The 27553-nt window shown below is 38.5% G+C and overlaps 1 protein-coding gene across 4 annotated transcripts in view; it reads left to right on the top strand.

Annotated features, from left to right (window-relative positions):
- LOC132391140 (F-BAR and double SH3 domains protein 2-like) overlaps positions 1 to 27553 on the top strand; it is a 245080-nt gene that overhangs the window by 201850 nt on the left and 15677 nt on the right. For all 4 annotated transcript variants that reach the window (XM_059963959.1, XM_059963958.1, XM_059963960.1 and 1 more), the window contains 3 exons: positions 276 to 380; positions 15922 to 16083; positions 27308 to 27442. In XM_059963959.1, the coding sequence (XP_059819942.1) occupies positions 276 to 380; positions 15922 to 16083; positions 27308 to 27442 (402 nt within the window). The remainder of the gene's footprint in view (positions 1 to 275; positions 381 to 15921; positions 16084 to 27307; positions 27443 to 27553) is intronic.

Genomic DNA, 27553 nt, shown 5'->3' with positions numbered 1-27553 from the left:
TTCATTTAAGAAGTTAATGTACAGCACGGATCCCATTTCTTTGCCTTTATTAACATTTGTTTATAGGCCAAGCTATTCACATTCCGGGTTTGAAGCTCTTATTACCTGTCAAAATTAACTCTCCTTGTAAGTCATATTGATTTATTCATGAGCAATTAACAGTTTATGTTTTGAAACTGTCTTTCTGTCCATCAATCATTGACATTACTGTATCACAAAATGTTCTTTTTTGGTGTGGATTATGGTGTCATTGTGATTTTTTTTTTAATTTACAGACTCTGGAAGATCTAAGAGCTCAAGGAACTGTGGTCTCAGAACAAGGACGAATGGAATTAGAACAAAAAATAGAAGAGGCTAGAGAAACAATACGGAAGGCTGAGGTAAGAAAAATAAGGGCAGATACTGATTAGCGCTCAGAGGAATTGAATTATGACTTCGCCAGATTATTAACTAATGAATTAAAAACATAAAATATTCCATTTTTAGTGTGTGTATTTGTGTTCATGTATTTCCACTCTACTTCGAAGTTGCCATCAAGAATATTTACTTCACAAAATACCACAATGTTGGTTAATTCACACCAATTTGTGTCATGTTCTGCAGTTGTAGTAATAATATTGTTAAATCCCATTCTACTGAAATGTCTTAAATTCTGGGCTTTGTCAATTGAGAAGTAGATTATTAGAAGTAATACAAGACTAACAACAAAAATGCATTGAACTCTTGCCTTTTAAGAGGTGAGCTCGTTTGTTAGTCTGGAAGCATACAAATTTGCATGCTCGTTGGCTTCAATGGGGGCTAATGTTTTAGTAGCTGATAAACTACTGGTAAGTCACAGCAGCTATTCGTTTTGAAATTGATGGAACAATTTGCTTGCAGATAAATAATATCCAAATAGTTGGACAAGTTATCAGAAACAAATACAGCCTCCTTCAAAGTGACATTAAAATATTTTAAAATGGACTTTTGATTTAAAATGTGAACAGAGGCAGAGAGACACTGACTCTTATAAAACTTGTAAGTTTTTCAAACTTTGGAAGATTACTTTTTCAATTTAGTTCCGTTAGATTAATTTTTCACCATTGCTATCTCACAGAACATGAGAGCTGGAGTAGGCATGCTGCACCTGCCCATTCCTCCCCACCCCACCAATCTATATCTTGTTACAGAGTCCAAATATTCTTATCACACATGTTTTTCCATCTATTTTTGTCTTCAGCAACTGGAATATATAACCATATAACAGTTACAGTACGGAAACAGGCCATCTTGGCCCTTCTAGTCCGTGCTGAACGCTTACTCTCACCTAGTTCCACCGACCTGCACTCAGCCCATAACCCTCCATTCCTTTCCTGTCCATATACCTATCCAACTGTTTTTAAATGACAAAATCGAACCTGCCTCTACCGCTTCTACTAGAAGCCTGTTCCACAGCTACCACTCTCCGAGTAAAGAAGTTCCCCCTCATGTTATCCCTAAACTTTTGCCCCTTAACTCTCAACTCATGTCCTCTTGTTTGAATCTCTCCTACTCTCAATGGAAAAAGCCTATCCACGTCAACTCTATCTGTCCCCTTATAATTTTAAATACCTCAATCAAGTCCCCCCTCAACCTTCTACGCTCCAAAGAATAAAGACCTAACTTGTTCAACCTTTCTCTGTAACTTAGGTGCTGAAACCCAGGTAACATTCTAGTAAATCTCCTCTGTACTCTCTCTATTTTGTTGACATCTTTCCTATAATTCGGTGACCAGAACTGTACACAGTACTCCATTTTGGCCTCACCAATGCCTTGTACAATTTTAACATTACATCCCAACTCCTATACTCAATGCTCTGATTTATAAAGGCCAGCATACCAAAAGCTTTCTTCACCACCCTATCCACATGAGATTCCACCTTCAGGGAACCATGCACCATTAATCCTAGATCACTCTGTTCTACTGCATTCCTCAATGCCCTACCATTTACCATGTATGTCCTATTTTGATTATTCCTACCAAAATGTAACACCTCACACTTACCAGCATTAAACTCCATCTGCCATCTTTCAGCCCACTCTTCTAACTGGCTTAAGTCTTTCTGCAAGCTTTGAAAACCTACTTCTTGCACGTTGCACAAAACCTAATATCTTGCACACTTCCCCCTTCTACAAGTTATTAACATGAGACCGTAAGACAAAGGAGCTGAATTAGGCCATTCGGCCTGCCAAGTCTGCTCCACCATTCCATCATGTCTGATTTAATAACCCACTCATCCCCATTCTCCTGCCTTCTCCACCTAAACTTTGACACCCTGATTAATCAAGAACCTATCAACCTCTACCTTAAACATACCCAATTCTTTGCCTGCAGAACCATCTGTGTCAACCTCTGGCTAAAGAAACTTTTCCTCTTCTCTGTTCTACATGGATGTCCCTCTATTCTGAGGCTGTGCCCTCTGGTCATAGACTCCCCCACTGTTGGAAACATCTTCCCCACATTCACTCTATCTAGGCCAGTGGTTACCAACCTTTTCTATGCCCCACCCCCCTAGGAAATGTTTGATTAATGTTCACACCCCCTACAAAAGTAATATCACATTTGAAGATGAAGAGGTCTAATTTCTAATTTTTGAACTACAAATAGAACCACATACAATACTGCGGGTGAACAAATTGAACTTAAAAAAACAAGCTTTTAACAGTGCATAAAATGCAAATATAAATTGAGCAATTAGATTCTAATTTATTCAGAAAAAATTGTAAACAGTAAAATCAATCCCAATTGTGAACATAAAATTCAATGACTTCTTTGCTCCTGCTTCTCATTCATGATTTTGTCAAAACGTGGAACTTTCTTGCTGACTGTGATCCGCAGATCTGTCTGTGGATTCAGGCGATTCCTAGATTTTGTCTTGATTGACAAAAGAGAACTGAATCCAGATTCACACAAGTATGTTGTCGCAAATGGAATGAGGACACGGAGTGCTTTTCCACCAAGCCTTGGGAACATATCCAGTGCTGCACACCAAAACTCCTCCAAAGTCTTGCTTTCAAATTGCATTTCAAGAGCTCGATTTGTCCGCAAATCAATAAGATCTTCCTTCAACTCTTTATCATCTGACATTTTCTCCAAATTGTAGGAATATGGATTCATGATCCATTCTTCTGAAATCTTCAGGTGCCCAGCAGCAAAATATCCATCAGACGATTCTGACATTTGCAAATGAGCCACAATTTCTTCACACACAGTAGTAGTTATCGATCCAGCATCATCAACCATCTCTTCTAGTGAAGGAAAATTTGAGAGACTGCCTCTTTCCATCCTTCGACGCCAAAGATGTAACTTTTCTTTGAAGGCATTCAACTTTTCACAAGCCTTCAATATGTTTATCCCTTTTCCTTGAAGAGAAACACTTAGGTCATTCATAGTGAAAATGTCAGCTAAGTAAGCCAGCATTTGGGTGAATTCCTGTGATTCCATTGTCCCAACCAGATCACATTCACGTTCCTCCAGAAAAACTTTGATTTCTTCCCGCAGTTTAAAGAAGCAGGTTAAAGCTTGTCCTCGTGACAACCAACAGACTTCTGTGTGGAAAAGCAAAACTGAATGCTCACTTCCCAGATCCTCACAAAATGATTTGAAGATGCGATGGTTCAAAGCACGTCCCCAATCCAGTTGATGTTCTTCACACAAGTATCAAGGACTTTCTTCAGATTTGGAGGCAATGTTTTTGATGCCAAAGCATGCCGATGGAGAAAACAATGGGTAACTTGCAAGTCTGGAATCTCCTTTTTCATCAATGCAAAAAAGCCAGATTTATTTCCAAGCATTGCAGGAGCCTCATCAATGCACACAGAACCAATGACTTTGATATCTAAATCATGTTTGGCAAAGAAGTCTTTCACCAGCTGCATCACATCCTTTGCAGTCGTGTTTGTTTTCAGATCTTTACAAAGCAGGAAATCTTCCTTCACAGCACCATCATTGACATACCTCACTAATGTAATGAGTTGACTACAACTGGAGATATCAGTTGACTCATCCAACTGAATAGATTTTAAGAGGACTAGCTCTGACATTTGAGATGACTTGATCCAAAATGTCTTCACTCAAATCACTGATTCGGTTGCGAATGACATTATTTGATAGGGGCACCTGTTCAAATTTTTTTCTTGCTTCTTTACCCAGGATAATTGTTGCCATTTCCAGTGCACATGGCTTGATGAGATCTTCCACAATTGTATGGGGCTTCTTGGATTTGACCACTTTGTATGCCACTTGGTATGAAGCAAGAAGTAGTAGTTTTTCAACAGAAATGAATCCTAATTTTGGAAGAGTTCCGTGTGAATCAAAACGAGCTGTTTTGATTTTCAATGACCCAACATCATGTCCTTCAACATCAGCTCTGCCTTGCTTGTTCTTGAAGTGCTCTTGAAGCTTGGATGGCTGCAGATTTGAGTTGGAAAACACAATGCTACAAAGAATGTACTGGGGTTTTTGCAAGCCATCATTTCCTGTTGTGCAAGTGAAACCAAACTACACATAGTCATCATAGGGTTAAGGGTAAAGAGAAAAATATGAGCTAATATGAGAAAAACTATCTGACTAAGTCAGGGACGACCGCTTTACTCAACCAGACATGCCTGTAGCAAAGTATCGTGAGAAATACGCTTTTGAATATTATATTATGACAATATTTGCGGTTACGCCAAGATAAATCGTCAGGTGGAAATGCTACAGGGACGCGACACGATTTAGTAAGCTTCGCTCTGCTGAATTTACACACCTATTTCCGATGATTACCAGAGATATGAACTCCCATCACACGATTCAAAGTCCTCGGTATTAACCATGATACCTTCTCAACTAACACAGTTCAAAATTATCAACGATTCAAGAAAAAAACCTTTTAAGAGAAAAAAACCTTTGAAATTCAAAAACTACTTTAATGCATTGAGACAAATACAAATGAATGACTTCAGCTGCTTTTTATCAAAATGCGGCTTTTTAAAATTTTATAATTGAATAATTTTCCTACTGCGGGTTTGGTTTTAACGCAAAATCATTACTCAATGGTTGATTCGGGACGTATAAAGATTTTGGCATTATGAGATGATTCTTAACTCTGACATGTAACCTTCTAGCTAACATTGATGAGACTCCTCAACTCTGAGGTGTAACTCCCAGGTAACACTGATGAGAATCCTCAATGCTGACTTGGGCACTGGGAGACTGGAGTGAGTTTACGTCTCTCTCAACTCAGGCAGCGGGAGACTAGAGTGTGCTTTGGACAAACATTACTACCACTTCTCAAGGCACACTGGCAACTGGCTGAGTGATGACTCGTGACTCATTACTCAAGGACACAAGCCACTCTTTGTCGCACCCCCTGGGGGTGCGGACACCCCAGGTTGGGAACCCCTGATCTAGGCCTTTCAATATTCAATTGGCTTCAATGAGATCTCCTCTCGTTCTTCTAAACATGCCCAGAGCCTTCAAACACTTCTCATATAGTTGCAAGAAAAAGTTTGTGAACCCTTTATTACCTGGTTTTCGACATGAATTACTCATTAAATTGTGGACTATTCTTCATCTAAGTCACAATAATAGACAAACACAATCTCCCTAAACTAATAACACACAAATAATTGTACTTCCCATATCTTTTTTAAGCACATTGTTTAATCATTCACAGTTCAGGTTGGAAAAAGTATGTGAACCCTTGTATTTAATAACTGCTAGAACCTCCTTTAACAGCAATAACCACTACCAAACATTTCTTATAGTTGCTGTTTGGATTTGCACAACAGCAAAGAAGAATGTTAGACTATTCCTCCATACAAAACTTTCAGTTCATCAATATTTCTGGGATACCTTGCATGAGCAGTCATCTTTGGGTCATGCCACAGCATCTTGTGTTTTGAATCATTGTCTTGTTGCATCATCCAACTTAAGCTCCAGGTAACAGACTGCTATGCTGACCTTCTCATGTAAGATGTCTTGATACAATTTTGAATTCATTGTCCCTTCATTTGCAAGCTGTCCAGGCCCTGAAGCAGCAAAGCAGCCCCAAGTGATGCTCTTTCCACCATGTTTCACAGTTGGTGATGTGTTGGTGTGCAGGGCTCTTTTTTTTGTCCAAACACAGTGGTGTGCATTTCTGCCAAAGGGTTTGATATTTGTCTCATCTGTGCACAGAACATTGTCCGAAAGTGTTGCGGAACATCCAGGTGGTCTTTTTCAAGCTTGAGAAATGCAGCAATTTTTTTTGTTTTGGAAAGTTGTGGTTTCCTCCATGGTGTCTTTCAATGAACACTATTCTTGTTCAGTGTTTTTCTTACAGTGGATACGTAAACAGAGACTTTAGCAAGTTGGAGAGATTTCTGCAGGTATTTTGCTCTTACCCTTGGGTTCTTTATCACCTCCTTCAGCAGTACACATTGTCTTCTTTAGTAGCAACAGTGCAAAGCTTTCTTTATTTGTAGACAATTTATCTTACTGTGGACTGATGAACACTCAGGTCTTCAGAAATGCTTCTTTAGCCTTCCCACTTTCAGTTATCTCTACAGGTCTTCTTCTCAGATCCTCTGAAAGTTGTTTTGATCGAGGCATTGGTGCACATAAACAGATCTTTCTTGAGACAAGCAGGCTCTGTCAGTAACATGACTTTGTGTGTCTTTTATAGAGCAGGGCACCTTTATAACCCACACCTCCAATCTCATCTCATCGATTGGAACACCTGACTCCAAATAACTTTTGTAGAAGACATTACCCCAGAGGCTCACATACTTTTTCGAACCTATACTATGATTGTTTAAATGGTGTACTCAGCTTTGACAAAAAGTACAATTGTTTTTGTCTTATTAGTGTAGGCAGATTGTGCTTGTCTATTATTGTGACATAGATATCAGTGTCTATTTTATGAGTAATTAATGCAGAAAATCAGGTGATTGCAAAGAGTTCACAAATGTTTTCTTGCAACTATGTATTAATTCTTTAATTCCCAGAATCATTGCCATGATGACCTCATTTTTTCTTAGATAATGGGCCCAAAACTACTTGCAATGCTCCAAATGCCATCTGACCAATGCTTTATAAAGCCTCAGCATGACATCCTTGCTCTAGTATTGTATCGTCTCAAAATGACACTGCTAACTCTGGATTGCCTTCCTTATCACCAATTCAACCTGCAAGTTCATCCTGCATGATGACTCCCAAGTCCCCTTGCACCTCTGTGTTTTGAATTTTCTCCCCATTCAGAAAATAGTCCACACCTTCATTTCTTCTATCAACATGCATGACCATGCAATTCCCTACACTATATTCCATCTACCACTTTGCCCATTCTCCCAATCTGTCTAAGTTCTTCTGCAAATAATTTGCTTCCTTAACACTACCTGTCACACCACATTGGTATTGTCCACAAATTTGGCCACTGAGTCATCAATTCCTTCATCCAAACCATTAACATGTAACGTGAAAAGAAACAGTCCCAACACTGACACCTCCAGAAGACCTCTAGTCACCAGCAGCCAACCAGAAAAGACCCCCTTTATTCCCACACTTTACTTCCTGACAGTCAGCCAATTTTCTATCCATATTAATATATTTGTAGTAATACCAATGGTTAAGCAGCCTCCACTGCGACACCTTGTGAAAGGTTTTCTGAATATACAAATAAACAACATCCACTGACTCTCCTTTGTCTAACCTGCCTGTTATTTCCTCAAAGAATTCCAACAGATTTGTCAGTCAAGATGTCCCCTTCAGAATTTTAGCCTATTTTATCACATGCTTCCAAGTACCCTGAAATGTCATCCTTAGTAATGGACTCCTCACACGTCCATCACACCTATTCTAAAATTGACTACTTTCTAATTGATAATCAGCTGATTCTATCGGTCCGTTCCTGAGTTTATCAGAGCATAGTGATATCAGACCATGCTCTGGTTGTCCTGTCTATAATTCTTCCTGGCCTTCCTCAAATAAATAAGCACTGGCGTTTTAATTCAACCTTACTGTCAGATAATGACTTTGTAAAATTTATCGAGGACCAGATAATCATTTTCCTTAATACCAATACATCACCTGAAACCTCAAGCCTGGTTGTTTGGGACACTTTGAAAGCATACCTCAGGGGCCAAATAATTTCCTACACTCTGAATATGAAAATAACCATAAAGAACGACTTGACCTGGCCAATCAAATTAAAGAAATAGACCAACAATACGCTCAAATTAAAAATCCAGAGCTGTACAAAAAGCAAGTGGAACTGCAAACTAAACTTGACCTTATTTGCACTCACCCAATTGAACACCTAACCTTGAAGAGCAAGAGCTGGTTCTATATTCATGGTGGCAAATCTGGTAAATTTTTAGCCAACCAATTAAGAGGCTTCAAAGCCAAACAACATATCACAAAAATTTGAATGTAAAACTGAAGCATTACCTCGACTCTCTCTGAAATCAATGACACGTTCAGGAACTTTGACTCCCAACTTTACACCTCTGAATCCCCAAATGATAACATTTTGGTCAAGAATTTTTTAAATAGCTTAAATATCCCTATACTCTCTCCTGATCTCAAAATGAGACTGAATAAGCCAATATCATTAGGAGGAATTATCCTCAGCCATCTCGTCACTGCAGACTAGTAAATCTCCAGGATCTGATGGGTTCCCTGTAAAAATCTTTAAATCATTTTCATCATTGCTCTCACCTCAACTAACCTTGGTTTTATCTGATTCGTCTAAACAAGGTAAACTGCCAGCATCATTTAATGAGACATGTATCATTCTTCTAGCAAAGAGAAGCAAAGATCCTCATACTCCTCATACAAGCTAATCTCTCTGTTAAATGTTGATGTCAAAATCTTAGCTAAAATTCTGTCCCATTGATTGGAGAACATCCCACCATCTATTATTTCTGAAGACCAAACCGGTTTAAAACCGCCTCCCCTTTTTTAATATACACCATCTTTTAGATGTCTTATGATCACCTTCAGTTGGGATTCCTGAATGTGTTATTTCCTTAGACCCAGAGAAAGCTTTCGACCGTGTGGAATGGATTTACCTCTTTACTGTTTTAAAAAAATTTGATTTTGGACCAAGTTTCATCATGTGGATTAAACTGTTATGTTTGTGTCCCACTGCCTCTGTTTTGACCAACTCTCAGCAATCCCAACCTTTCAATCTCAAACGTGGAACCCGCCAAGTGTGTCCCTTAAGCCCGTTACTTTTTGATCTGGCCATAGAGCCACTGGCGATTGCGATCCGTAGTTGTGCGGATCTGACGGGGATTTGGAGGGAGGGAGTTGAGCACAAAGTCTCCCTTTATGCTGACGGTCTTTTACCTTTTATATCAAACCCGATCACCTCCTTAACCCCCCCATGTTCTCACTCCTTAACAAATTTAGCCTGTTTTTAGGATATAAACTTAATTTACACAAGAGCAAACTTTTTCCAATAAATGGAGAAGCACAAGCATCAGAGTTCCATAACCTCCCTTTTAAGGTAGTGAATAAGCAATTTACTTACCTTGGCGTCACAGTAACAAGGAATTATAAGCGTGTTTTTGGAGAAAATTTCACTAATTTGTTAAAGAATACAAAACAGAGCCTAGCACAGTGGTCACCCCTATCCTTGTCCCTGATGGGCCAAATCAATGTTGTCAAAATGAACAACCTTCCTAAATTCATAAAGCTTTTTCAATCCATTCCAATTTTACTTCCTAAAGTCTTCTTTGACTCGTTAGATTCAGTCATATCATCCTACTTATAGAAGGACAAACGTCCCCAACTGAATAAAGTCCATCTTCAAAAATCTAAAAGTGTTGGGGACATGGTTCTGCCCAATTTCTGCTTATATTACTGGGCAGCTAACATACGCTATCTCATCTTTTAGTCTCATTTCCACAACCAATCTGACTGCCCAATATGGGTGGCAATATAGCTGAACTCTATTAAAAATTTCTCTATTTCTGTACTTCTTGGATCTGCACTCCCTTTTCTTATGCCTAAACCAATTGCTAATCCTGTTATCAGGCACACTGAGAGTATTGGTTCAGTTCAAAAAGTATAGTGGGCTCTATGGCTTCTCTCTTTCAAGTCCTATTCTACATTATCACCTCTTCCAGCCTTCCATACATGATCCAACATTTCAAGACTGGTATAGAATGGGCATCAAGCGCTTTAAAGATCTTTTTATAGACAACCGCTATGCATCATTTGAACAATTGTCTGCAAAGTTTAACTTACCCAACACTCATTTCTTCAGATGTTTGCAAATTAGACATTTTATCAGCCCTTTGTTATCAAACTTCCCTGAGGCACCCGACACAAACATCATTGATATTTTTCTCTGCATGAATCCATTGCACAAATGTCTAATATCTACTACTTGTGACAAGCTAGCGGTTCTGAGGCGAGCCCCCCCCCCCTTGACAAAATTAATACAGAGAAAGTTACAGAGAAAGGTTGAACAAGTTAGGTCTCTATTCATTGGAGTGTAGAAGGCTGAGGGGGTATTTGATCGAGGTATTTAAAATTTTGAGAGGGATAGATAGAGTTGACGTGAATAGGCTGTTTCCATTGAGAGTAGGGGAGATTCAAATGAGAGGACATGATTTGAGAGTTAGGGGGCAGAAGTTTAAGGGAAACACGAGGGGGTATTTCTTTACTCAGAGAGTGATAGCTGTGTGAAATGAACTTCCTGTAGAAGTAGTAGAGGCTAGTTCAGTTGTGTCATTTAAGGTAAAATTGGATAGGTATATGGACAGGAAAGGAATGGAGGGTTATGGGCTGAGAGCGGGTAGGTGGGACTAGGTGAGATTAAGAGTTCGGCACGGACTAGGAGGGCCGAGATGGCCTGTTTCCGTGCTGTGATTGTTATATGGTTATATGGTTATAGCTAGGGAGCAAGATTTAAATTTTTCACTGTCAGATGATGTATCAGTTTCAGTACTCAAGTTAGTTAACTCAACCTCTTTATGTGATCGCCACTACCTGTTACAGTTCAAGGTCGTACACAGGGCCCATATGTCTAAAACAAAATTATCTCGCATTTACCCAGATGTTAATCCCTGCTGTGACAAATGCAAAAGGGGCGAGACTTCCCTTTTTCACATGTACTGGGCATGCCCTAGCTTGGGAAAATACTGGAAAGATGTTTTCCAAACTCTATCCCAAATACTTAATTACAATCTGGAACCTAACCCTTTGATTGCTCTTTTCAGCACCTCCAGAGAGGAGGACATGCGCCTATGTCCAACCAAATGTCGCATATTGTCTTTGGCTCTCTTTTGGCCAGGCGCGCAGTCTTGCTCAGGTGGGGGGATGCTGCCCCACCCACCCATGCTCAGTGGCTTAGGGACATCACGTCCAGTCTATACCTTGAGAACATCCATTATTCAACTCTCAATTCGGACATAAAGTTCCAAAAGGTGTGGGGACTCTTCCTTGAATATTTTTGAAATTCCCAGCCAAACTAAACGTTCAACCCTTCTTCCTTTCCTCTGCACATAACTCCCTGACTTTCAGCATTCTCCGGTAAAATTCTACGAACTCAGATGTAAACATACAACAGTTTATGTGTTAGGAAAATATACCTTCTCTATACCAATGCAGCTCTGTGGGGATAAAGGTTCTGTTTAACCCTTTTTGCTAATGCAATGATGGCTTGGAGATGGGGATTGGGAGGGGTAGATCGGGGCAGGGAGGCAACCAAAGCATGACTGTACTAATGGTGCATCTCTTTCATAGATGTGAATTGTACATTTGTTATGCACTGCACAATTCTCCTTTGTACTATGCTTTCCTGATTTAAAAAAACAGTAAAAATATTGCTGAGAAAAAAAGTAGTAGACTCCAATGTCTTTCCAACCACTGAAGTCAGGCTAACTAGCCTATAATTTCCTTTATTTTCCCTCCCTCCCTTCTTAAACAGTGGAGTAACATTTACAGTTTTCCAGTCCTCCAGAACTATTCCAGAATATAGTGATTCTTGAAAGGTCATTACTAATGCCTCCACAGACTCTTAAGCTACCTCTTTCAGAACTCTGGGATGAGTCTATCTGGTCCAGGTGACTTATTACCTTTAGACTTTTCAGCTTCCTAAGCACCTTGTCCTCAGTAATAGCAATGACACTCACTTCTGCCATCCGATACTCTCGCATGTTTAGCATGCTACTAGTGTCTTTCACAATGAACACTGATACAAAATACTTAAGTTCATCTGCCATTTCTTTGTCACCCATTACTGCTTCTCCATTGCCATTTTATCCTCTCTCATCTCCCTTTTACTCTTCGGGGGAAAAAAACTTTTTGTATCATCTTTTATATTATTGGCTAGCTTGCTTTCATATTTCCTCTTTTCTCTCTTTATGGCTTTTTAGGTGCCGTCTGTTGGTTTTTAAAAGCTCCCGAATCCTCAGACTTCCCACTGATTTTTGCTATATTATGCGTCCTTTCTTCCACTTTAACACTATGTTTCACTTCCCTTGTTAGCCACAATGGCCTCATCCTCCTTTTAGAATACTTCATCTTTGGGATGCATCTTTCCTGTGCTTTCATCCCTGCTAGTGTCCCCTTCCAATCAACTTTGACAAGCTCTTCTCTCATGCTTCTGTAATTCCCTTTACTCCACTGATGTACTGATACATCCGATTTTAGCTTCTTCTCAAACTGCAGGATGCATTCTATTATATTATGATCACTGTCTGCTAAGGGTTTCTTTACTTTAAGCTCCCTAATCAAATCTGATTCATTACATAACACCCAATCCAAAATTGCCATTCCCCTGATGGGATCATTCACAATTTAGGTAGTAAATAAAGGCCAAAAAGTGATCTTTGAGGCGCTCCACTTGTTACAAAATTTTATTTTGAAAAATACCTTTTAGTCTCACTCTTTGAACTATATGTAATAATGAATCCATGCTAACATATCCCAGTACAGTGGGCATTACCTTGAGCACCTGTCTATCAAATGATTTGTGAAAATTCAAATACACTGCATTTACATGTTCTACTCTAGCTACACAAAGGGTTACAGGAAATTTATCAAGCGTGATTTTCTTTTGAAAAAACAATGTTTCTTTGGTTTAACAGCATGAAGACTGGATATTTCTTCCTTTATTATAGACTCGAACATCTTGCCAATAACAGATGTTAGTTACCAAACATGAGAAAATCTGCAGATGCTGGAGATCCAACACAATGCACACAAAATGCTGGAGGAACTCAGCAAGAGTAAACAGAGTAACAGAGTAAACAGTCGACATTTTGGGCTGAGACCCTTCTTCAGGACTGGAAAGGAAGGGAAAAATCAGAATACGAAGGTGGGAGTGGGAAGAGAGAAAAGTATAAGGTGGACACCCCTCACCCCTCTCCTCACCCCCCCCCCTACTCTGACTTCTCCCCTTCTCAGCTGAAATGTTGACTGTTTACTCGTTTCCATAGATGGTACCTGACCCGACATGTTAAACTAACTTGTGTATAGTTTTCTACTTTTGTTTCTTCTATTCTAAAACCAAGGCATCATGTTTGTTTCTTTTATCAATCTACTGGTACCCTTGTGGTACTCCAATCCTTTAACTAGTGTAGCAAACAATGGAATAGACACCTAACAAAGAATTCTGTAGTCTAATTTTAAAATTTATAGATATTTATCAATTTTTATCCTCAAATCCTAATGGTATTTACTGAAAAACAGGAGTTTTAGATAGAATACTGGGGAGTTTTAAATATTTTATTTTGAGGAAAGATTAGAATTGAGAGATGCTTGATATTTTATTTGGTCATGCACTAACGTTCTTGATCAAGATTCAGGGTAGTAAAGGACTTGGAACAGTTTTCAGTGACTTAATTTGGGAAAACTCAACTAATGATGTCAGCTAAATGGATAATTGAAAGGACTGAGCTCTGATCTTAGGCGAGTGAAATGGGAAAATTGCTCCCAATTAGCAAGTGAGGAAATCTTCGAAAGAGATTGCTGCTGAGTCATGAATTTAGGCCATTACTCCAGGCAGCCTTCCATAAGTGTAGTGATAACTGAGAAACAGTAACATCCTTTGAATTTTTTGATCATCCAAGAGTGTCTTTTACCCCTTTAAATGGGGAATATTTTTAACCTAGGCATAGTATAAATGTTTACTTGTTAAACATCTTGGTCTGTCTGATAAATGGCCTTTCCAAATTTTGAAACATTTTTTCATAGTAGGATTCTTTTTGTTATATATTATAGTCAACAGACAAAATCCTCCTGATTTTTCTGGCCATGTTAGAATTCCAAAGCCACAGTTAATAAGATATCTTTGATTTACTTTCACTGATATACCTGAGCCTTTTTGAGGAAGTTTAAAACATTTGACTTTAATGAACATACACAAAGTGATCAAGGTTCTCAGTAGCTCAGGTAGCATCTACGGAGGGGAATAAACAGTCGATTTTTGGGCCGAGACTCCTAAGCAGGGCTGGAAATGAAGGGCAATGCCAGGCTTGGCCTGAAATATTAACTGCTTATTCCCTTCAATAGATGTCATCTGACTTGCTGAGTTCCTCTAACTCTTTGTGTATTTGTGTGTGTGTTGCTCAATATTTCCAACATCTGCAGAATCTCTTATATTCATGGTTTGACTTTAATCTTCCTGTTTGAAAGTGACATAAATTATAGCAAGTTGGGTGATTTCTTTTAAGTTGTTATCTAAAAATATCAATAAACGGATTAAGTACTGTTTCTTCACTTGTCGATGGCAATTATGTTAATCACAAAGGAACTTGGTAGTTAAATTACTTCCATCTGCACTGAAGCTATACTTACCAAACAATAATTTATTTATATATTGTAGCTTTACCTCAGCCACTTAAACACTTAACCTTGGTTTAAATTGATTATATATTATCACAATGTAAAAGGCTGTTCTGTTATTTATGTGAGCCTAACTGAAGTAATTAATAACGATTGTTATAGATAACTGCAGCATTTTGACATTAGTGTTTGACCTTTTAGATTAAGAATATAATTTGCATATTGTGAGCAAAAAGTTATTTAGAACATTTTCTCATAGAGGTATAGTCATACAGCATAGAAACTGACCTTTTAACCCATCAAGTCTACAGTAACCATGAAGCACTTGTTTACACTGGCACTACTATATTACATAGAAACAATAGAAAACCTACAGCACAATACAGACCCTTCGGCCCACAAGGTTATGCCGAAAATGTCCCTACCTTAGAAATTACTCGGGTTACCCATAGCCCTCTATTTTTCTAAGCTCCACGTATCTATCCAAAAGTCTCTTAAAAGACTCTATCGTATCTGCCTCCACCACCATTGCCGGGAGCCCATTCTGCGCAACAGTGTTGGAGGCAGATATGATAGGGTCTTTTCTCCCTATTCTCCCTATTTTCTTCCATTCTGACACTCCCCTGCATACTCAATGTAATGACCCACTAACCTACCAGTCTGTACATCTTTTGACATGTGAGATTAATCCAACGAACTGGAATAAGGTGACCTATGGTCACAAGAACATGAAAACTCTACACAGACAGTATTGAAGTCAGGACTGAATTTGGCTGAAGATATTTCAAACTGCAGGAAACATTATTATAGTCAATATGTTGGAGATGAAACAATTGAGTTATTAGGAGATAGTATAAATTTGTAAGTATTGCAAGAAGGGAGGGGAAGAGTTAAAGAACATCCATATAAAAGTAAGGAGTGGCTAGAATTTTAAATATAACTGAAAGAACTCTGCATCAGAGTAAAAGCAAGAAACAGCAACGTTGTAGTGAGTGTTCATCTGATCATTATAGATTACTGCTTTGGAAGAACTATTTGCTTCAGTTTATGGTTTTGCTGCTTCCTTTGACAAAAAGATTTTGATTTCGTTATTGAAATTAGATGTTTTAATAATGGTAAAATATTTTTATTTTCAGACAGTTAAGCTAAAAGCAGAAGCACGACTGGAGTTATTAAGACAGATTGGGGTTGCTGTAGACACATGGTTGAAAAGTGCTATGAATCAAGTAATGGAGGAATTAGAAAATGAGCGCTGGGCAAGCCTCCCTGCCCTCCCTAACAGTGATACTGTGCATTTGGTAAGAGCTTCATATGAATTTCAATGACCACTAACAATTTCGAAAGCTGCTATCCTTTTTCTAAGTACTGTCACATTAGATGCCTAACATTCATTTCACGATGAGTAATTTCCTCCTGCTGAGCACTGGGATTACAAAACTGTTATCTCCTTCAAGCATACACTTTATTCCCTAGTTGTAGGCTCCATTCTTTCTTAGCAAGTTTGATTTTAATAATGTTAATGAAGAAACTTGTTTACCATGTTTTTAAGCATTTAAGGTACTTAATCATCTAATGCTAAATCTTATTGCACTAATTACTTATAAGCATTTCTTGGTCAACTCAGTTAAGGCTTGGGAACCTTTCCAGGGATGAAGTGCAAAAAGATTTTAAGCAGGCCAAAGAAAATCATCTAGACAAACCTATATCTAAACACAATATAAAACTGCAAAGACAGTAAATCAGAAATACATAAAAAGCTGGAAATACTCAACAGGACAGACAGCATAAATAGAGAAAAATTGAGTTAATCTTTCAGGTTAAACTGAAATTTTAGCTCTGTTTTCTCCATCCTTGGGTGTTGCCTGATCTGCTGGATATTTTTAAAGTTAGATACTTTAATTTTGAGTAATCAAATAACTTGGCTGGGTGATTTGCATCCATCCAGTGGCTGCTGGAATTTGACCACGATCAAATCTACATTTTTACATTAATTAAAAATGTTATATGGAGATGGAATTGCTATAATAAAATAATGACAAAATTATGTCGTTGCATCAATCTTAGTGAATTCTTTGTTTTGTGAAAAGAAAGTGAATATTAAGACCAAAGGCGTGTGTTCAATAGGGTATTAAGGTTATTAATATTCAATATTATTAACTTTTTATAGAACTGTCTTAATTGGTTTCTTGATGTTTTCAAATAATGCAACTTTAAATAATTTTAATGTAATTAAAATATTTCAGTGTGGTCTTGTCTAAGAAATTGAATGTAATTTAGATGGTCAGTATGAAAATGTCAGATTTGCAGATATTATTAAACTAGCCATCTAGCATGTACTTTTTGTTTTCAGAGTTGCTTTCTAAAAATGATATTTTTTTCCAGTTGGAGAATTCATAAAAATCAATGTCTAATTAGAAATTAGATTGAGATTTTGAAATAATAGCTGTGAAAGTCAGTTTTTTAAAATTATTCATTTATTCTTGTCAAGTGTTGAGTTCTCTCATTATTTCATTGAAGACAATGTCTTTAAGCTATTGCTTTTGCCAACAGTTTGCAAGAGTTTTAGGAGAGATATCTATGTAACTCTGATCGAGGTTTTACAAATAGCAGATGTAGCCCTAAAATAATTTATTTCCCTAAAATAAGCAAATAAAGATACTGCTAATTTTAGATGGACCTTAGTAAGGAATTCCTGGCAAATTTGTTCCAGGAGTCACCAGAAGTATTAGCGACGAAACCTCCCTGAAACGGGAGGTCAATTGATGGTGGTAAGTATCATGGGCACAGTTTTACTTGCATTCAGTTGGTGTACTTTTCTGGGTCAGTACAAATCTCTCCTGAAATATAAGGCTTTTGAAGCAGATAAATGATGGATGCGTGAGCTCCTCTGTCGTATTCTTATTGCAAGGGAGTTCTCTGGATTATTTGTTGGCAGAATTCCAGATGGAGACGAGAGGGCTACAGGAGCGAGATAAATCAGCTAGTTGAGTGGTGTTACAGCAACAACCTTGCAATCAACGTCAGTAAGACCAAAGAGATGATTGTGGATTTCAGGAAGGGTAAGATGAGGAGACATGAACCAATCCTCGTGGAGGGAGAAGTGCAGAGAGTGGGTAATTTCAAGTTCCTGGGTGTCAAGATCTCTGAGGATCTAACTGGTCCCAACATATCGATGCAGTTATAAAGAAGGCAAGACAGCAGCTATATTTCATTAGGAGTTTAAAGAGATTTGGTTTGTCACCTAAAACAGTTGAAAACTTCTACAGATTTATTATATAGAGCATTCTGACAGACTGCATCACTGTCTGGTATGGGGGTGCTACTGCACAGGATTGAAAGGAGCTACAGGAAGTTGTAAAATTAGTCGGTTCCATATTGGATACTAGCCTCCACAGTATCCAAAACATCTTCAAGGAGCGGTGCCTCAGAAAAGACAATTATTAAGGACCCCCATCACCCAGGGCATGCCTTCTTCTCATTGTTACTGTCAGCAAGGAGGTACAGAAGCCTGAAGGAACACATTCAGCAATTCAGGAACAGCTTCTTCCACTCTGCCGTCCAATTCCTAAATGGACAATGAAACCATGAATACTTCACTTTTTAAAATATTATTTCTGTTTTGCACTATTTTTAATTTAACTATTTAATATGCAGCTGTATATTGTAATTTACTTTTTTCTGTATTATACATTGCATTGAACTGCTGCTGCTAAGTTCACAAATTTCACGACATATGCTGCTGATACACTGTATGCACTGGTACAGTCTGTGCTGTTGAATTAACATAGACTAAAAATGCACCTGGAAGGAAAGATGAGTAAATTACAAAATAAGTAAATACAGCAAAAAGGAATAATGAAGTAGTGTTTATGGGTACATAGAACATTCAGTAATATGATGGCATAGAGGTAATAGCTGTTCCTAAGTTACTAAGTATGGGTCTTCAGACATCTGTGCCACCTTCCTGTAGTAACTAAAGAGGGCATATCCCAGATGGTGAGGGTCCTTAATGATGGATGCAGCTGTCTTAAGATACAGCCTCTTGAAGATGTTCTCAATGTTGGGAAGAGTTGTGTCCATGATAGAGTTGCCCGAGTTTATAAACATCTGCAGCCTCTTTCAATCCTGTGCATAAGAATCTCCATACCAGATACTAATTCACTCAGTCAGAATGCTCTTCACTGTACACCTATAGAAATTTGAAAGTATCTTTAGTGACATTCCAAATCTCCTCAAATTCCCAACATACAGTGGCATGCAAAAGTTTGGGCAAGCCTGGTGAAAATTTCTGTTACTGTGAGTAGTTAAGTGAGTAGAAGATAAACTGATCTCCAAAAGTCATAAAGCTGAAACATTCTTTTCAACATTTTAAGCAAGATTAGTGTATTATTTTTGTTTTGTACAATTTTAGTGTGAGAAAAAGGAAAGGAGCGCCGTGCAAAAGTTTGGGCACCCCAGGAGATTTGAGCTCTCAGATAACTTTTACCAAGGGCTCAGTCCTTAAATAGCTTGTTAGGGATATGACTTGTTCACAACCATCATTAGGAAAGGCCAGGTGATGCAAATTTCAAAGCTTTATAAATACCCTGACTCCTCAAACCTTGTCCCAACAACCAACAGCCATGGGCTCCTCTAAGCAGCTGCCTAGCACTCTGAAAATTAAAATAAATGAATAAATGATGCCCACAAAACAGGAGAAGGCTATAAGAAGATTGCAAAACATTTTCAGGTAGCCATTTCCTCAGTTCGTAATGTAATTAAGAAATGGTAGTTAACAAGAACGGTGGAGGTCAAGTTGAGGTCTGGAAGACCAAGAAAACTTTTCAAGAGAACTACTTGTAGGATTGCTAGAAAGACAAATTAAAACCCCCGTTTGACTGCAAAGGACCTTTAGGAAGATTTAGCAGACTCTGGAGTGGTGGCGCCCTGTTCTGCTGTGCAGCGACACCTGCACAAATATGACCTTCATGGAAGAGTCATCAGAAGAAAACCTTTCCTGCATCCTCACCACAAAATTCAGCATCAGAAGTTTACAAAGAAACATCTAAACAAGCCTGATGCATTTTGGAAACAAGTCCTGTGTACTGATGAAGTTAAAATAGAACTTTTTGGCCACAATGAGCAAAGGTATGTTTGGAGAAAAAAGGGTGCAGAATTTCATGAACAGAACTCCTCTCCAACTGTTAAGCACAGGGGTGGATTGATCATGCTTTGGGCATGTATTGCAGCCAGTGGCATGGGGAACATCTCACTGGTGTAGAGAGAAGAATGAATTCAATGAAATACCAGCAAATTCTGGAAGCAAACATCACAACATCTGTAAAAAAGCTGAAGATGAAAAGAGGATGGCTTCTACAACGGCATAATGATCCTAAACACACCTCAAAACCCACGGTGGACTACCTCAAGAAGCGCAAGCTGAAGGTTTTGCCAGGTTCCTCACAGTCCCCCGAAATATCGAAAATCTGTGGATAGCCCTCAAAAGAGCAGTACGTGCAAGATGGCCCAAGAATCTCACAGAACTAGAAGCCTTTTGCAAGGAAGAATGGGCGAAAATCCCCCAAACAAGAATTGAAAGACTCTTAGCTGGCTACAGAAAGCATTTACAAGTTGTAATACTTGTCAAAAGGGGTGTTAATAAGTACTGACCATGCAGGATGCCCAAACTTTTGCTTCGGGCCCTTTTCCTTTTTCATTATTTTGAAACTGTAAAAGATGGAAATAAAAAAAATAATCTTGCTTAAAATATTAAAGAAATGTGTCATCTTTAACCTTATGTCTTTTGGAAATCAGGTCATCTTTTACTTTCTTAGCTATTCACAGTAACAGAAATTTTGACCAGGGGTGCCCAAACTTTTGCATACCACTATATAAAGCCATTAGAGTGCCATCTTTGTGAATGCATCAATGCCCAGGACTGAACCTTCAACATGTTGACATCCAGGAACTTGAAGCTGTTCACCCTTATCACCACTGATCCTTCGATGAGGACTAGTGTATGTTCCCTTGATTTGCCCTTCCTGAAGGCCAAGATCAATTCCTTGGTCTTTCTGATGTTGAGTATGAGATTCTTGGTGTGACACCACTCAACCAGTAAAACCATCTCACTCCTCTATGCAACACTGATAATATTGCAGCTCTATAAAACTCTGGTTAGTCTATATTTGGAGTATTGTGTTCAGTTTTGATTGCCTCATTATAGGTCATCGGATGCTTAGAAGAATAAAGGGGAATCTAATTGAAACTCTCTGTATATTGAAAGGCCTAGTTAAAGTGGATTTGGAGAAGATTTTCCTATGCTGGCAACGTCTAGGACCAGAGGGCACAGTCTCAGTATAGAAGACATCCCTTTAGAACAGAGATAAGGAGGAATTTCTTTAGCCAGAAGATAGTGAATCTGTGGAGTTCATTGCCACTGACACCTATGGAGACCAAGTCATTAGGAATATTTAAAGCTGAAGTTAATGGTTTCTTGCTTAGTGAGAACATCAGAAGGTTACGGGGAGAAGAGAATGAGGTTGAGAGGAAAATTGAATCAGCCATTATTGAAAGGTGGAGCATACTCTGTGCCAAATGGCCTAATTCTACTCCCTTGTCTTGCATTCCAAGAGATCTATAGATTTTGAGATGTTAAGGAGCTAGATGAATATAGGTTATTTTAAAAGAAATGGCATTGAAATAAATGATCAGCTGTGATCTTATTCAAGGGCAGACAGGAATGAGGAGTTGAATAGCCCACTTCCACTTCTATTTCTTATGCTCTTAATTCTCCATTCATTATGTGGAAAGCAAACAAATGCACATAGTGCATTTTCCTGAGCTTTCCTGTTTGTTTTTTTGAAAGCTCTGTTTACGGAAGTGTTGGGGTGAGCTGCAGTACTTGATTAGAAATAGCTTGTATAAAGTTTTACCTGCAATATCCTTTCCATCATGAAAGGTTCAACATGTTAACCATTTTATTTCTCCATTACAGATTTTTAAAAGTATTGTGTAAAATGCAGTTTAAAATCATTATAGCTTATAATCTTTAGTGAATAGTTCAGGCATGGGCAAACTACAGCCCGCGGGCCATATGCGGCCCGTTAAGCTTTTTAATCCGGCCCGCAGAACTTGATGAAATTATATTAATAAACCTTGTTAACGTTTTTTCCCCGCAATTCTGGCGTTTTCCCAATAGATGACGCACTCTATATACATTTGTGGTGACCCATTTCCTGGCACATCCGAACCGGCTCACAATTAGCCAGCATTCTGGCTAAGGGAGACAGCCTGCGAGGATTTGCGAGCACAGAGCTTTGGAGCCTCTGCGCAGGGGGGCAGGTTGAGGGAGGCTTAAAAGTGAGGCTGAGGATTTCGAATAAAGTTTTTTTTCTTCGACTGCAGTTACCGACTCCGTGTCGTAATTTTAGCGCTGCATGTAGCACACCACTACACATTGACCTTTGTTGAGGTGCAGCGTATTACTGCACATTTGCGCTTTACTCTTTGTTTGGCTCAACCTATTTGTGTGAACAGGCGTTCAGCGTCATGAACATCAACAAAGCCAGCCACAGATCCAAGTTAACTGACCAACGCCTCAGATCCATCCTGAGAATCGCCACAGCAAAACTAAATCCAGACTTTGATGCGCTGGCTAAAAAGGGAGACCAACAACACTGCTCCCACTGAAATTAAAAATAAGTTTCTTCGTTGTGTTATGCAAAAAATGCATTTGAAAATATTTTTTTCAATAAGTCATTCTTTTTCAATGTCATTTCTGTTAAGTGATGGACATGAGTAGTGCACAGGTGCACGTACGTTCTCAAAATAAAAAATGCGCTCCAGATCAAATAACACGCTCTGCATACTGGCTGGTCGTTGTTGAGTTTTGGCACAGGGGACAATTGAATAAGAAGGAGCAGGACAAGTAGACCTGCATCTCCTACCATTTTTGAAATAAAGACAGGCAGGAGGAGAGTGATGATGATAATATCTTGAAGGATAACAGAATTTTCAGTGCTTTAAAATAATAACTGTTACTATTTAAAAAAGCTGTATTTTATTCATTTAATTTTCAGTGTTTTAAAAGTCATTTCAATAAATAGCTAAATACCATGGGACTTCAAAGACAGATATTTTGTTGTAATGCATTTGTTCATTTTCAATTGAAATTAAAGCACATGTTTTCTACATATCCCATGAAATTTTATTTTCTCTTATGAGGTGTATTACCAAAACACTCCGTCCATCTGCTCCTGGTCCGGCCCCCCTGTCAAATTTTAGAACCCATTGTGGCCCACAAGTCAAAAAGTTTGCCCACCCCTGGAATAGTTCTTTTCCTATACATTCATTGATTTTCAAAGCCAGCTACAAAGAACTTTGAGGTGAATAGTCAATAACATAACATAAATAAGTAAGCTTCTTTTTAGTTGTAGTGTACAAGCTCATTTTCATTCATGGAACTACTTTCACAATCTCAGGCTATTTCGAAGTATGTACAAATCAATTAATTACTCAGATAGTATTTTTTATGTTGGAAGATGCAGCAACCGATCAGTTTGGAACATGGTTCCAAGAGCTACACAACTGAACGTAACATTGGTTGGTAGTGAATTAGTGTTAGCAAAGATTTTATGTTCACCCTTGAGTAGTGTCATAGAAACTTTTACAAAGCAGAGTACTACTCAGTTCAACAGCTCATCTCAAAATTATTGAGATATATCTGATCTCTTTCAGCCCAATCTCTATCTGAAACTGACTTCATTGCCTGTCTATAGCTCTTCAATTGTTTATAACTGCTGAGTTAACATTTGTGCTCCCCTGTCTTATGCTGCTACCTTGATTGCAAATGCTGAAGAGGAAGGGTTGGGCATTCAAGTGTTTTGTATCCTCTGAAAAGGAATCACTTTTATTGCTTTTGGAAGTACAAGTCCTAATAGTCTGGAACTTGCTCTTACTTCAGAAGAAAGTTGTTACATGGACTGAGTGCACACACACTGCCATTTTACAGTGGCATCTTTACTCATTAAAGGAGTTAAAAATAAACCAAGCATTGAGTTTCAAAGGCAATTGAAAAGTTGCTGAAACTGGTGGGAGCAGATAAATAGTTCAGTTTTTTAAAATGTCGAAATAAAACACAACACTGAATACATCTATGAAGGTTCTCAGTAATCCAGGTCATTATAGATCAAGCAGAAGTAAATCAAGGCAACTGGACTTGCTGTGTTTGGAAGACATTTTGCCACTCATCGAAGAGACTTCTTCAGTTCTGATCCATGGAGGGTAGTTTTCCAGCTTTGTTTAAAGGTATAGCAATCACATAAGTGTTGTTAAGAGTCATAGAGTTAATGAAAGGGTCATTAGTCTGTCCTTGCTTGAATGGAGGTGTGAACTGTTGTGGAGATGCCAGGTTAGAGGTATTACGACTGCATTGTAAGTAGCTGATAGGTTGTGTCGTACCCCAAACCCTCTGTTCAGGGATGGGTTCCAGTTTAACAAAGATGGCTTCTTTACCCCTTCTTTCAAACCACCTGTCCTCCCTGTCCAAAATGTACACATTGTTAGCATCAAAGTAGTGTCCCTTGTCCTTTAGGTCTAGATATACAGCTGAGTCTTGACCTGAGATATTAGCCCTCCTATGTGGGGCCATCTGTTTGTGAAATGGTTGTTTTATCTCACTGATAGATTGTCAAGGTGGTTTGAAAGAGGGGTTAAAGAGGCCATCTTTGTCAAACTGGAAACTCATCCATGAATAGTGGGGGTGTGATATGACACCACCTATCAGCTACTTATAATGTAGTCCTAGCATCTCTCCCTCTGCATCTCCACAACAGTTCACACCTCCATTATGCAAAAATGAGACTAATGATCCTCATTATGTCTACACTTCTTAACTACTCTCGTGTGGTTGCTATACCTTTAAACAACTCAGAGTTTATAAGCCAGAAAACCATACACCATGGATCAGAACTGAAGAAGCCTCTCTGATGAGTGGCTTCTAGACAACACAGCAAGTCAGTTGCCTGATTTACAACTGCTTGTTACAACACTGAATAATGGATGTTGATATTAATGTAGCAAAAGGTGCAAGATCTTTAATATTTATAGCCTTTTTCACAACCTCTATCTAAAATACTTGATAGCGAATTAGGTACTTGGGATCTATAGTCAGAGTTGAAATCTAAAGAAAGATACGTTCCATCAAGCATTATTTGGCAATTATCAGTATTTATTGAGGAGTAAATATTGACCAGACATAAATAAATGATGAGGAAATCATAGCAACTTATTGCTTTGCTCCTTGAAATCCAGCACAGTCTACTTCCCAAAGGCAAACCACTTTACACAACTTTAGATTTTATGCATATAAAATCAAGTTCTGTAGTCATCCCACAAAATCCAAGTGAATAGGATGATGTTTTTCAGGTGTGTTAGTCCATTAAGCCCAAATATGGTTTACTAGCTTTGCCATGAATGATAAAGTGTATAAAGCAAAAGAAAAGTTGCAGTTATAAAGTGTGTTGATAAAACCTCATTTGTGATATTGTTGGAGTTTTTTGATTTTAAATGTTCCCAGTCTGGGGATACTACTCTTGGTTAAATAGAGACAACAGGAACAACAGGTTCTGTTGTCTGGTTACATTTGTGCCATTTGTTGTATCCTACATGCAGTGAGGTTCAGATCTCAAACCAAAATGTTGACTGTCCTTTGGCCCGTACGGATGGTATCTGACTCGCTGACTTACTCCAGTTTTGGTTAAAGTTCACAGTGCTTCAGCAGAGTGATACCTTGAACAGATAAACTAAGCTCTCATTGTGTGGGCAATTTTGGAGTTTAATTTTGTGAACCTACTTCAAAAGTGTGACAAGCATACCTGTACCCAAGAGGAGCAGGATGAGCTCCTTACCAATTATCACCCAGTGGACCTCTCACCTACTGTGATGAAGTGCTTTGAGAGGTTATTTTATGGCCAGAATCAACTTCCACCTAAGCAAAGGCCTGGACCTGCTGCATTTGCCTATCGCCACAATAGGTCAACAATTGATTCGATCTCATTGGCTCTCCATCATCCTTGGATCACCTGGGTAATAGTAAAACCTACGTCAGGCTGCTGTTAATTGGCTTGAGCTCATTGTTCAACACAATCATACCCTCAATTCTAATCAATAAGCTCCAAAACCCTCTGCAAATGGATCCTTGAATTTCTCACCAGGAGACCAAAGTCTGTGTAGAACAGAAATAACATCGCCTCCTTGCTGACAATCAATACTGGAGGACTTCAAAGATGCGTGCTCAGCCCATTGCTCTACTCTTTCTACACTCACGACTACATGGCTAGGCACAGCTCAAATACCATCTATAGATGTGCTGATAACAGAACAGTTGTTGGCAGAATTTCAGATGGTGACAAGGAGGCTTACAGAAGTCAGACAGATCAGTTGGTTGTGCTGTCACAGCAACAACCTTGAATTCATAGTCAGTACGACCAAGGAATTGATTGTGGACTTCCAGAATAGGAAGTCGAGGGAACACTCACTTGAGGGATCAGAAGTGGAAAGGGTGAGCAGTTTCAAGTTTTTTGGTTGTCATTATTGCTGAGGATACTGATTGATGTAAATACAAATAAGGCATGACAGCGGCCATATTTCATCAGGGGTTTGAGGAGAAGTGATACGTCACCAAAGACATTGCAAATTTCTACAGATGTACTGTGGAGAACACTCTAACTGGTTTGGAGGAGCAACTACACAGGATCAGAATAAGCTGCAGAAAGTTGTCAATTCAGCCAACTCTGTCATGGTTAGTAGCTTCCCCAGCATCCAGGACGCTTCAAAAGGCGATGCCTCAAAAAGGCAGATCCACCATTAAGGACCCCCATCACCCAGGACATGCCCTCTTATTGCTATAATCGAGGAGGTACAGGAGCTTGAAGATGCATAGTCAACAGTTCAGGAACAGCTTCTTTCTCACCACCATTAGTTTTCTGAACACTCCCTCAATATTGTTTATCCCTCTCTTTTTGCACTACTTAATTTATTTTTTATATATTACTTACTGTAATTTAGTTTTTATTATGATGTATTGCAGTGCACTGCTGCCACAAAACCACAAATTTCATGACACATGTTGATAATGTTAAACTGAATTCTGAATCAAAGAGACAATCCAATTACAAATAATGGAGGAGCTTGGTAAGATGTGGTAACATTCTTCACCATATTAAAGGAATGTATAATTAGTGAAGATTAACTTTCAAATGCACATGAATATATAGAATCATTTCATTGCAACTTCTTACAAAGATTGAACTACTTTAAAATAGCATGACGATGTAAATAGTAAAGCAAATATTTTAATAGAAATGAAGATCAGAAAGCAAAATCAAACCAAGCTGCAAGACTATTCCAACAGTGGAGCCTTTCAAGTTTCTATGTGAAAACCCAGCTGTTTCAAGCTCCTTTTATTATCTGTCAGTCTTGCATATCTTACTCTTATCATTGGTACAGTGGTTATCAACTTGCAACTCTAATTTTTCTGGTCAGGGAACTCTGGATCTTGAAAAGGATGATGGAGAAGAACTTGAGGACAATATGGACGTATTTGATGATAGCAGTTCAAGTCCATCTGGCACATTGCGAATGTATCCTCTTACCTGCACAGTGCTCTATTCATATAAGGTTAGTAATCATAAAGTGGACATTGAGAATTGTGTGAAGTATGTGATTTTAATGTCTCCTGTATGTTGTACAGGCCCTTAGTTTCAAAGTAATTTTCTTGCTCGTAATTAG

The sequence above is a fragment of the Hypanus sabinus genome, chromosome 3 (genome assembly GCF_030144855.1).
Source record: "Hypanus sabinus isolate sHypSab1 chromosome 3, sHypSab1.hap1, whole genome shotgun sequence".
NCBI classification, from domain to species: Eukaryota; Metazoa; Chordata; class Chondrichthyes; order Myliobatiformes; family Dasyatidae; genus Hypanus; species Hypanus sabinus.
The sequence above is the reverse complement of the archived record's forward strand: the minus strand, read 5'-3'. Positions and strand labels throughout refer to the sequence as shown.